The sequence below is a fragment of the Gallinula chloropus genome (genome assembly GCF_964237585.1).
Source record: "Gallinula chloropus genome assembly, chromosome: 3".
In the NCBI taxonomy this organism is placed as follows: Eukaryota; Metazoa; Chordata; class Aves; order Gruiformes; family Rallidae; genus Gallinula; species Gallinula chloropus.
Window position 1 is genome coordinate 45,016,320 of NC_140087.1, and position 12,975 is coordinate 45,029,294.

The 12,975-nt window shown below is 38.7% G+C and overlaps 1 protein-coding gene across 13 annotated transcripts in view; it reads right to left on the minus strand.

Annotated features, from left to right (window-relative positions):
• RGS7 (regulator of G protein signaling 7) overlaps positions 1-12,975 on the minus strand; it is a gene marked incomplete at both ends in the record, with an annotated part of 245,311 nt that overhangs the window by 58,548 nt on the left and 173,788 nt on the right. For all 13 annotated transcript variants that reach the window (XM_084261614.1, XM_084261619.1, XM_084261613.1 and 10 more), the window contains one exon: positions 1,404-1,468. In XM_084261614.1, the coding sequence (XP_084117740.1) occupies positions 1,404-1,468 (65 nt within the window). The remainder of the gene's footprint in view (positions 1-1,403; positions 1,469-12,975) is intronic.

The window sequence follows — 12,975 nt, forward strand, 5'->3', positions numbered from 1 at the left end:
TTGGAGTGAACAGTGTTGGTTGCCTGTCAATTTATTTAAAGTACAGTAATAAGAACCTATCACTATTTTGGTGGTATAAGAATCTTCCAAGACCTCCACAGCTATTCTTAAGTTCTTCATGACTGTATGGGAAATGCTTATATCCTTCAGCCTCCTAATAATAAAGGGAAAAAGATCTGTAAAAGCTTATCAAAATTCTTTGCTCCAGTGATACTGGAACAGCTTCACTGTCTGCGACAGAGCTTTTCCAATCTCCTTCCAGCTTAAATGTCAGCAGTATGCAGTCTTCTAATGTGGAGAAGGCAGAGGATTTTATCTTCCTCCAAAAAGACCCCAGTTACCTTTGGGCACTGCTTTTACTAAGTGAAAAATTGTCTGTAAATTTCCTAAGAAGAAGGATTGCTTTAACCATATTTCTATGCATTGCAAATGTATCTCTGTGACATATTTACTGAAAATAAAGACTGTAGAGGGCGAAGAGAGGACTTTCTAGAGATCTTGTCAATACCAGTAAAGGCTCTTGTGGATTGTATACTGGAGGTGAATTTTCTGAGGCACGTAAGTATAAAATTATGCACACCCCACAGTGCAGTACACTGAAAAGCAAGCTTGTGCCAGAAGCAGCAATAAAGTGTGTCAGCATGGTGCTGTGGCTTGAGTATTTGGCATATTGAGAGGCCTGGCTGACTATCCTGCTATCATGTCACTGTAGCACAGCTGGACAGCTTTCAGCACAGAGAGGGCTGTTCATGAATTTTATGTTGACATTTTCATGAAAAATTCAGGAACTTTTGGGGGGATATGGATGGAATTCAAGACATCTTTCTCCTTAGTGAGTGCCATCCTCAACAGCTAATCAAACTCCCTCCTTGTCTAGCTTTTCCTGGGCCCAATTATTTTACCTTGCCTGGGGCGCAGCACAACTTTCAAGGAGTGGGAAGTGCTTCCAGTCTGACCCTCTATGCCTCTCATCTAACTGTCAGGACAAGGATTCAAGCACCAGCATCACTTTTAAGAATAAGATTGATATTTCTACAGCGACCAAGTGCTTTTGAGAACGTTGCCAGCAACCCTTCATTCAAACCTTACGTGGCGCAGAGTACAACCGCTCTCAAACACTCGTGTCATATCTGGGATCTGTGAACAGTTGTTTCTGATCCTGGCACAATGATCTGAGCAGAGTAAGATTAGGGATGGATGAAAGTCTCAACTTTTCCCCAGCTAACCTTCCCTGCAGACTCCCAAGCAGCATTTGTGACTACTGAGCACTCTCAGACACACGTGCTGGCGAAAGGGGACAAATGACAAATTTTCACACATAATGCCTCTAGTTCTTATGCTTCACATTATTTCAGATGCTCAACAGGCCCAGGTGAGAAGTTTCCTTTTCTCCAGGTACTTACAGCTTCGTAGTCTGCTAGCTCTAGCCTTGCTTTGTTTTGCATTGTCCGCTTGCAGAGGTAAACAGCTGGAACAGAATAAAATAACATAGAATTTGCTACTATCCCACAAACACCGTAGATCAGAAATGTAGAGGCTTCATCTCTAATTTACTGCTAGCTTTTTCCCTGTTTGTTTTGATTTCACCTTCTAGGCTAAAAAAGCTTTAAAAACAGGAACAATGCTAGCAGTATCATGACTAAAATGATGGGTCAGATACACAGATTCATGACAGAATTATAAAATTTGCATTATGCTAGACATCATAAACAAAATGTATGAGATACTTGGGGTGAGGTTGTTAAATGGCCAGGACACTACCATGTTAAAGAAAAAATTGTAAAAAAACAATTTTTTAAACTGTGTGTATAGATCATAATATATAAGAGTTTTTTCAGGAGCAGCTGCTATATTAGTCAAATAGATTTAAAAGAACATGCATACATTATTTTATTTATTTTTACTTTATATCTAGAAATCACAAAATTTCAACCTATGAAGATTTTAGCTAAAACATAATTCCAGATAAATTTCAAGGCTCAGACAGTATTGTCTGCTATAACCAATATTTAAAAGAGAAAATAATGTGAGACAAAAAAATGAAAAAAAGTGTGTTGTGTACTAGATATCATGAGAAAAAAATATTATTTTTTATATCCAAATTCCTTCAGAGCTGTTCTGCATCCACCTCCTTCAGACAGAACAGAATCTCACCTAATGAAATGGAATACTGACAGCTACATACTGCAAGGACACAGGGAGGAAAGTGAAAATTAAGGCTACATAAACAGCACAGTGGTTTGCATCATGTTGCTTGATTCTGAATTCTTTATGCACTCCATTAGCCTTGAATGAAGTACATTTCCAAAAGACTTTATTTAGCAGAAAATACTTCACATCAACTCTTGAGTATTGTACAGCTTCTCCTACCAGTAAGACAAGGAGTTCAGCACAATTCCTGATTGTGCAATATTTACCCACTTCATTACTTCAGAGCACTTTCCATGTGTGACATGGAGGAATTTTTGATCAGTGTAGCTAAGAAAACCTTCACTTATCCAGGGTCTTCACAATCAGCCAGAAGAGCCCACATATATTGGTTGTTGTTAGGAATGTCCCAGCTTCCCAACTGCCAGCTTGTCCGCTACAGGAGCAAAGGCTCTCATGAGAATCTGACTCTTGCAGTCACTAGGAAGAAGGAAGTGCTTATCTTATATTTAGCTCTGATTTTTTAAGGGAGTTGGATCAATTATATATTTTCCAACTCCATGGAAACATTTATTTCTGACAAGTCATATGCAAATGCATGAAAACTCACCCCAGTGGAACCTATTTCAGTTGAACTCACGACAAGAACTTTTAATAATTCCAGCTGCAGTTACAGGTGTTACTTCATGTCAAATAAAGATATATTTTAATGCAGGCTTTGTCAAATTTTCCCTCATTTTGTATGTATTATCTGGTCAATTTTCTTTCAGACTTCTCCCCTTTCCACTCCCATAAGAAAACATGGTCTCTTTCTCTATTCCCTGCACTCCCACATCCCCTCAAGTTCAAAAGCAATTTGTGTGTCTACAAAATCACAAATACAGGCAAAAATCCACATCACACACCAAGTATAACAGACAAACATTTTCTATAGCCTCTGTTTCCATCCATTTGAAAATGAGTATACACTTACACTAGTGCATTGGCATGCACGCTGAAATGTGACAAAAAGATAAGGGATGAATTCTGGACGCTTTGTACCTAGGTTGCATCCACAATCAGTACAGTGGTAAGAGAATACTGAGGAGAGAGATGGGTTTTGTCCTTTATTTCCTTTTATAGTGAAGCATTTTCAGCTCTTTTCTTTCAAAATCAGCTATTTCATTGAACAAGGAAAAAAAATCGCTAAAGCCCTTAAAAATATTAGCAATGAAATAAATATTTAATAGAAATGTGTAGACAGTTCTGAGAATTCCAGGGCTCAAATTTTGTCTAATCAGCAAATCCAGTATCTTCTGAACATAAAAAAAACCCAGACTCCCTGTTCTCTGAACTTAATTAAGCCCTTGTAATCCACATTCTTATGGCTGCTGTGTAGGCACCTTTAGCTAGCCTGGCACTTCCTAGAGTCCCACTGTGGGTATATTTTGGGCATTTGAGCATTTCCTGCTACCACCAACAAAACCTGTTGTTGCAGAGGTGGACAACTCTCTATCCTTCTGTCAGGACAGGTTTTAACAAAAAAGTGTCTTCAGATGGCAGAGTTCTCAGCACTGCTAAAACAACCACTGGGTCACCAGGAGTATGAGAGAAGAATTAGCTGGCCACACTATTAATCTAGCACTGTATCTAACAAACCCCTTGTCTTCACCATATGTCTGTACTGCAGTATCTTCCCTTCAGGGTTCAATTAAAGTCCCTTTTTGCTCCAGTTCCATAGCAAATATTTTATTTTTCAATATAAGCTTATCTTAGCCAAGATCCAAAAAATCACAGAATATACTGAGCTGGAGTGGACCCATAAGGATCATTGAGTCTAACTCCAATGTTCATCTCAGACCTTTTTTTCTCTGGATGATCCAAATCCCTCCCTGTCAGAAGCCTAAAGGTTACAATACCTTGTATTCTTTATGTTAGAAATGTATCTTTGTGCCTGTGTGGAACACGCAGAGTATGCCCCAGAAAAATTTTGTTATCTGGGAAATACAACATATCTGATAGAGTAAAAGAAAATAGTCCTGAAGGACAATCCTACTCTTTGGCTCAATTTATTGCCATTGCTGTGTGCTAACAATTACATCCTTGTTACACAAGTGAGTGTTTGAAGATCCATTTAAGAGCTACTTGTAATCACATGAGAAACTGGCAGCAGCTCAGGAATTTGAGTTCACCAGTTCCCACTCCCATTATCATATTCTTCGGTTTGCGTGTAACAAAATTCACTAGCATATTGCAAAGCAAGAAGAACGTGAAAAATCACTCTCATTTTCAGCCTAAACATTTGAAGACACAGAAAAATGAGGTTTTGTTCTTCTGAATTGTAGAGCAATGAGATCTGAAATACAGATGCTCCCATCTTTCACAGGTACCACTCCTTTCCTTCCCCAAAACACCTGTGAAGTAACTGCATGCATCCAGTAGCCTGGCCCTGAGCATCTGGGGAGGATATCAGTCAGTCACCTGTTTCCCCTTCAAAGAAGTCGAGCCCTCAGCCTTTCAGAAAATGAGTGTCTGCTTTTCTAATCCCATTGTTTGTATGAGTTGTCAGTGTTTTTAGAGCTTCATACAAATATGCAATCTGCAGAAAGGTTCTCCAACCAAAAGCTACTCTATATCTCTATTTGTTTCTCTATTTCTCTATTTATCTGTCCCCTCAGGTCCTGGTCAGGGCTCTCAGCACACCAAGGAGCTGTAATTGCTCTGAGTAGACTTATCCAGGGCCTCCACAAAGGCCCCAGGCTCCCGGGAGCTGTGTTTAAGCCTGGCTACTTCTAGGGCCTCTGCTTCAGCTACTCTGTAGATAACACATCTAACCAGTCCTGTAACTTACCGACATTGTCCTGGCCTCTTAGCTCAGCCTTGAGCCTTTCTGGTTGCTTGAGACTTTGTTGGTGAGGACATTGCTCTAGCCTGCTACTGTTGTAACCCTCAGTCCTTGCTTGCCTTCCCTTGCCAAATTGCCCGCTCTTGCTGTGCCCCAACAAGGGTGCAGAAAAATGCTAAACATTTGGATGAATGATATGCAAGGAACAGGGTCTGATTAATAACCTCAATTTGCTAAATATGGACTGCCACATACACTCTTTATTTTTAGAGTCAGTGTATTCTGATGGATTTTGCAATCAACATAATTGCCTCCACTGAAGTGAATTATATATTAGAAGCTATAGCTTGTGCTTTAGAAGTGACTAATTATCATGAGAAAACAGATTTGCCAATAATCTTAAAGGCAACATTAATACACAAAATTTCATAATGAAAGATGGCCAGTGATGTTTATAAATGGGCATTTGAACTACAAACTGGTACTAAAACACACATGGGTAACTGCAGTAAATACAGACTACTCGCTCTTGCAAATTCTGTTCAGGCATTGTCCTGGTTCTGGTCAGGATGGAGTTAACTTCATTTGTAGCAGCGGATGGAATGCTGTGTTTGAAAGTTAAAATGAAAGCAGTGCTGGTAACACCCTGATGTTTTTAGTTGCTGTCAGACAGTCAAGGACTTTCTCAGCTCTTCGTACTTCTCTGCTCACGAGAAAGGAGGGGCGAAGCCAGGACAGGTGACCCAACTGACCAAAGAGAGTATTCCATGACAATTACCTCCTGCCCAGGATATTGGGGGGCTGTCGGGAGGAAGAGCAGGGGTGGCTCTGGGACGCGCAGTTCTTGGGGGACGGTCGGGTTCCGGGACGGTTCTGGGTGGCACGGCCTGAGTTGTGTGGTTTGGTGAGAAACTGCATTGTGTATCAACAGCTTCATATATTTTTGCTCTAAAGTCCTGTTAGCATTGTTATATTTTATCTTTCTGTTATCTTTGTAAACTACCCTTTTCCCAACCCACGGGCCTCTTAGTTTCTTGGGTTTGGGGTTATTTGCCCCTTCCTTTTCCCTTCACTCTTCCCCTGCTCTTTTCCTTTAAGGAGCAGGCAGCTGCATGGATCTTGGCTCTCAGCCAGGGTAAAACCACCACAGGCATTCATGAAACACAAGGACCATGAGAGCCTAAAGGGACACTGCAAAGTGTAGCCAGAGTTGTGTCATCACGTTGCCTGGGTTTTCCCTCCTGCAAGTTTTTAAACTCTTACAGTCAAAATAACCTATTTTCCTGGTTAGCTACCTTTGTTTGCTGTTCTTGAGTGTTCACTTATACTTGCAAGCTCCTAAGAAACCTCTATAGATTTTTGTCTTTAAATAAGATCATTGTGCTAATGGCAGGTTTCACTCTAGAATCAAAAATCTGAACTGAGTACACATTATATTACACACACTTAGAGGGAAAAAAACCCAACCCAACAAACAGAACTTCCATGTAAAAGCTAAAGTGGGGAATTTAAGCCCACCACAACAGCAAAGAAACCTCAGCTACATTCAATGGAAGTACAACAAGGACTCTGAAGACCAAGGATAATGCCACCTACACATTCACCACCATGCACACAAAGTTAAACTCCTTACATAATTGTCCCAGTGCCAGCGATGTTACAGCTTGATGCAGCCCTGGATGGTGGGCGTAACTTTCAGAGCGTGCTCGTTATCTCCACTGAGCCCAGCTTACATTTACCCTCTCTGTGAGTCAAGATTCTGGTTGCAGAGTACATGTGCTCATGCCTAGTCGGCATTTAAAGAGCAAAGAAAACAGGAAGCGTAGCAAGGTCTAAGGGTTTCAAAATGCCCCGTGGGCAGACATTAGTCCTCCCTCCATGTGCGAGTGCCTGTGTCAGATACAGAATTACGGGACGATCGGCACAGAACATAACTGCAGTATGGAGAAAACGAAATCAACTGTCTTCTTTAAACATCAGGATTTCTAGGGCTATTACTACAATCTTTAGGTCACCTCTGCTTTTACTCATTTAAAAAAACCCCGAACCCTCTTCTTTGCAATAGTTCTTGAGCTTCACTTAGTCTTAGAAAAGCATGACAACTTTTGGGTGGACAAACAGGTCACTCATCAGCCTTGTGTACCTATAAAAGAACTACAATCTTTTATAAATGATTATCACGTTAAGTTAGAAGGAAGACCACGATAGTTTCTGTGTATTAAATTGCCTAACAGTCAAAAACATAACTTCTGAGACACTCTTCCCTTTCTCTACATTTTACTCTGTGATCATGCTATTTCTGGAATGCAATTTGATTATAGATTTAGAGGGGCAGAAGACTTTCTTACATAAACCAAGGCAAGAAAGAAACAAATTTCAAACTACCAGAAAGCTCAAGAATTAGAAAAAGGTAAAATCATCTTCAATATACAAAAGTTCCCAGATAACACTGGAAAAAAAGAGGTACAAATAAGAGGTCACCCAAGCTACATAAACTATGGGGTTAGATAAAGAATATCCTGTTGTCAAATCTAATTTAAAATTACATCCATTTAATTATTTCAGATTTCATAATTATTTCATATTTTTTAATGCTCTCAGTTTGCACACAAGAATTTAACACCCTGCTTTGGTACCAAACCCAGAGCTTTCTACCTCCTCTTAAGGTTCTCAGATTTATGGGGGACTCAACTGCACTTTGCTAAAAAGCTTCTAAGAGGAGGAGGTGCAACAAATTCAAACACACTGATTTTGCATAAAAACCACCTGGGGCATGTGTGATGCAAGGCAAGGCTGAGAACGTCAGAATATAGAGGATTTTCTTTTAAACTGTGAAAATCATCTCCAGGGATGGCATCAGAAGGTGGCCATTACTTGACAAGGAGGACAACTAACTCAATGCCCACTTGGCAAAAGCCTGTTAGAAGCAAGATAGTGCATGACTACAGAAAAAAAAAACATTTCTGGTCACTGGTCCCTTCATGTCCTGAAAGAACCAGTTTCCATATTGATAACGAAACAGGCAAATCTATTTAGTGTACTCTATGTGGTAGTTGGAAAGCAATTCTGAAAATTATGAGTTATCTCTATTTATAGGGGACCAAGACGCAGATTATCAATTATTTTAAAGTAATGTTTTTTAAATAATGCTGCAGAAAACCTGTACTTGTGCCAGTTTCCTTTTCATAGCCATGCTTTTACACATGCTTTGGCCAAACACATTTTCCACATTCCAAGTATTAGGGAAACAAGTTACACAGTAATGGAAAGAAAAATTCAGGTGAGTATAAATCTCTGAAGCAGCAAGCAGGAATGACCTCCAGCTCACAGAACCCTGGCTGTGGTGGTTTGTCAGCATCAGAATTAGCAAGGACCAGAACAAAATTCAGGACACGCTTGTCAAAGCTTGGTATTCTTCTCTTCTTTTTCGTGACAGAGATAGCCCCTAATGAGTCAAATATGCAGAGAAATACAATGGGATACGAATTCAGAGTGGGGACAAAGCCTGGTAGGTCACCTCTTCCATCTTTCTGCTAAGGCAAGTCTCTTTCCTAAAGCGCATCTGATTCAGTTCTGCCCAGGTTATGCTTTACACAAAGCAAGCCTTGGCCCCAGCCACATTTTCTTGAGGGCCTAATTCTCTTTGATGGATGGTACTCCACACTTAGTCCTACCACCAAGATCTTAGTCAATACATTCTGTACATGTAGTTTGTTAAAATAAAAGTCACTCACTTCAGGAGCCACAGCCCAGTCTTAGCAACAATTTAGTACTTATTCTTGAGTTTTGGGGGAAGGAGTGTGTTTGTTACTACTCCTAGAAATCCAGCAAATTTTGACATACCTTGAGACAGGTCCTTAAAGGAGGGAATCTCTATTAAGGCCCTAAGAGTACTGCTTGTAGGAGTCATTGCTGATGTACTCCGGTTGACACCCAGCCATTGAAAAAATGGGAACTGGGCATGAAGATTCAAGATTATAGAACTGCAGAGCTCTCCAGAAACTACATTATGACAGTAAATTTCTCCTCATTCTCATTGCATAAACTTTAACAAATAAATTTTTATTCATATCTGACAATTCATATTGAAGAAAATGCTACTCTGTTACCAGTTTTGCCCCAAGCTACTGACTCATATTTATGGATTGATTTGCAGAGATGCTGAGCACATACAGTTTTCCAGCAGTGCTCAGGTAAGCAATAGCACTTAATATTTCTCAAACAGAAATTGCTTACTAATAAGCAGTTGCTGAAGAAATCCTGCCTGAGAATTTGGGCAAATAAAGTATATAATGCATCCTCTGCACAGTTCTTCTTCTAGCCAGTTATGCCATGGAAAAGGGTGCAGCAAGATATATGAGAGAGGAAATTCCTGAAATAATAATTTTTTTATAGACAGATTTGAAGCTACGCATGTAAAATAAGTAGGCAACAAACTTCAGAGACAAAATTATATTAAATTTTTCAGTATGTGAAAAAATGTTACATGACTACAATTGCTTTTTGTGCACTCTGTTCTCTTTAGTGTGACAGCAAGTTTGGCAGAGCAGAGGCAGATGAGCCAGGTGTGATGGCTCATGTTCAGGATGGAGCTGCAGAGGCTGAACTCAGAGAGGTCTCCTGACAGTTTACTCTTAAGCAATTAAGAAGGTATCATTAGGAAGGAAGGAAGCTTTGTACGGGCAGACTTGTTAGCTGATTATAAAAAAAAAAAAATTAAAAGGCCATATTTTCACTTTTGTAAGAAGGCTGGAGTACAACAGCTACGAGATAACAAATTTCACATAGCAAAAATAGATTGTTTCCTTATTTAACTGCAACTCGGACTGGACAGCAGAGCCATGAGTATCTGTAGAACTGCTACTGAAGTTTACAGGAGCTCTTATCCAGACAGGGAGCTTACACCTTAAAAGGGAGCAATCAATTAAAGAGATTTTGGGTTTTTCCTTTTTTTCTGTAAGTACTCTAATTTCCCAGATGATTGCCTTTACAGCACATGACCTTAACTCAAAGATATGTACATTTTCAAAACCTGTAATTCTTCAGAGCAGCAGAATTTAAGAACTTGCTTTGAATATATAGAAAAATGTCTCATTTAGCATGATTTTCAGATCACAGGGTCAGGTGCTCTTGAACTTATGTTGCATTATCAATTATTTACTGTGTTCTGTCTCCGTTACATACCAGCAGTCTGCAATCCTCCTCCATTTTTAACTCATTTGGGAGAATTGCACACACATAAAGTTACAAGGTTGAAATAGCATCCTCTTGCAGCTATATACATGCAGTTGACACTTGCCTTCTAGTCCAAACCTCCTTAACAATGTAAGTGACTGTGGCACTTCCAAAATTTTATTCTGTCTCTCCTTCGAACATACTTCTTTTTTTAATATGCAGTAAACTGTAAGAAAAGGTCTGTATGTCACAGTCACTTTTGAGTCTAACCATCAACACAAGTGCACTAGAGAAAACCAGTAAAAGTTACTAATTATTCTTTATCTTTATATGGCTGAAATTCTTACAAACTTTTTATATTGTCACAACTATGTTTTTTTTTTGCTCAGGTTGAGCTTTTCAAGCAAAAAAAAATTGCTATTTTGTTATGAATGGAATTTTTCCTTAACGATTCATATTTCTTATTCATCTCAATTGAAAGAACAGTAAGGAACTGAAATTTGCAAAGCTGAGAGGCACTAAACCTCCAAGAGTCCCTGATGGGTCACATAAAAATGGAGGCCAAATGCCTGTGGAATAACAATTTCATATGTAGCATTATGCTTCCCCTTTCTGAAATGCAATGGACTTAAGTTTCCCCATTTAATTAATTCTAATGACATAGAATCGCATTGAATTTGCCAGAAAAAAAAATTGTCAGTAAGGAAATTACATTTATAAGAAAAGAAAAGAAGATTACAGGTAGGTCGCATGCTCAACCATCAGCTGCGTTCATTTCCAGAGCCAGTTTTCCAAACTGAGATCCAATTCTACTCATCACAAAAACAAGTAATTCAGGAACATGACTTAAGTCACAGGAAGCTCAAAGTGATTTGAACTATACTGGCCTTAAAAATATATATTATTACAAATTATTTATATTATAATAATTATTATTCACGTGCATACTTATTTTCATTAATAAAATCGCCCTGAAACCAATGGTATTTTACACCAAACAACATGTCCCATATGGGTGGAGTCCAAGACACATGGCATTAAAATGGGTTTCTTCAATAAACAGAACCTAAGGACCTGCCTTTTAAAAAAAATATTTGCAATTTCAGGCATCTCTCTTCAGCTCTCTCATAGCATGACTGTCAAAAAAAGGGAGGGAGAATTTCAGCACTATGAAAACTAACAGTTCCTTATTAACTTCAGAATGATGAATGGTCAATATCTTGATATTTACAATCAAAACCAAAGGCTACACAATATCACTTTGACATATAATAAATTAACTCAAGCCCTTTTTTGCCACCAAGGCAAAGATAACACTGCACCATTGCTTTATTATGAGAATGGGTCTGCGGTTTCTTGATATTTTGGAAGAATCTGTTTTCATGTAATTTTTATTCACATTTTCTTTAGATAAATCCTTTTTAATTAAAATATTTGATATAACAAGCTCATGCGGAACACAAAATTATATTTTAGAGAAGGTATTAACATATAATACAAAGATGTAAAGATTATTTGTTCTTGAGTTAGCTCTGGTAATAAAATAACACATACAGTATCTCAGTCTCATTTAATTTCTAGTTTAATTATTTTCCTGGCAGTATGCTATATTCTGGATAGTAGCCCAGCTATGGATGAGTAATGGTAAATGGTTGGGAGTCAGTTTTAAATTAAAATAAAACTGTAGTGTGTTTTCAAAGGCTTGTAAAATTAGGTCAGTGCCAAAGAAAGTGGTTTGCTTTTTTAATAACTTTGATAAAAGAAGATTACAAAGAAAGCCTACTCCTTGCTGGCTTTGAGAGACTCCCAATGCCTGTCACAGTCATTAGTTTTAGGGGGTGCAGTTTCAAGCTTGTTCAGGATAAGTCTGAAAATGGAAGCACTGCGGAGCACTGTAAGTCATGACAGGTACAAAATGTATTTGCATATCTGTAATAACATAAATTGCATTTATTATTTTTCCTAGGGAGTAATAGAATTACTGTGAAAATCTGTAGAACCTCTTTGGAGTGTATTTGAGGCGGAAATTGTCTTTCAATATCTTCAAATTGCTTCAATCCTAGTTTATATTATTGAGTATTATTGGATTTTTCTGTATTCCTCTACTGACCATTGTTTACAACTCTTACGTGATCCTTTTTGTACGAACCCGTATTCAGTTCTCCCTTCTCTTCCCTCTCTTTATATTCATAGAAAGGTATTGGAAAAAAATCATCAGGACACGAGGCAAATGCCTGGGACTGGGAAAACACCAACCTAATAAGAACACTATTGAAAATTTGACTTAAAAATGTATTTTACAGTGAATATTCTAGCACTAGTCAATTCTGGTGTCACGCAGCCACCCTAGGGAAACCTAATGCGATTCTCTGACCCTGTTGCATGGGGGACCTGCGGGTGGCTTCCTTACAGGCTGACACTTCTGGCTTATGACTCATGCAATGAGATGGCAAGGTTGGGGGTTAATCTTCACCCCTCGGCAACAGAAGAGCTTAAATTGACCTGTTGGAACATATTTTACATGTCTTGTATTTAAATATCAAATGCTGTCAGAGGAGGATGTTTACCGTTCAACAAAGCCATGATGAAGTAACTGGTCCCAAGGTAAATTTTGTATTTCTGCCATGCACAAACTGGAGAGCTTATGTAAATTTTCTACTTACTGACTACAGTTTGCAAGTCATTGCCCAATCTGGTGATCAGCTGTGACCAGAAAGTTAGTTTCTCCTAATTGTCTCCTAATTTAGATTAAAGGATATTAATAGAAACATTGTCAGCCTGATCTCAAGTTCTGACTTGTTGAGCATATATTTATTTATTGCAATCCC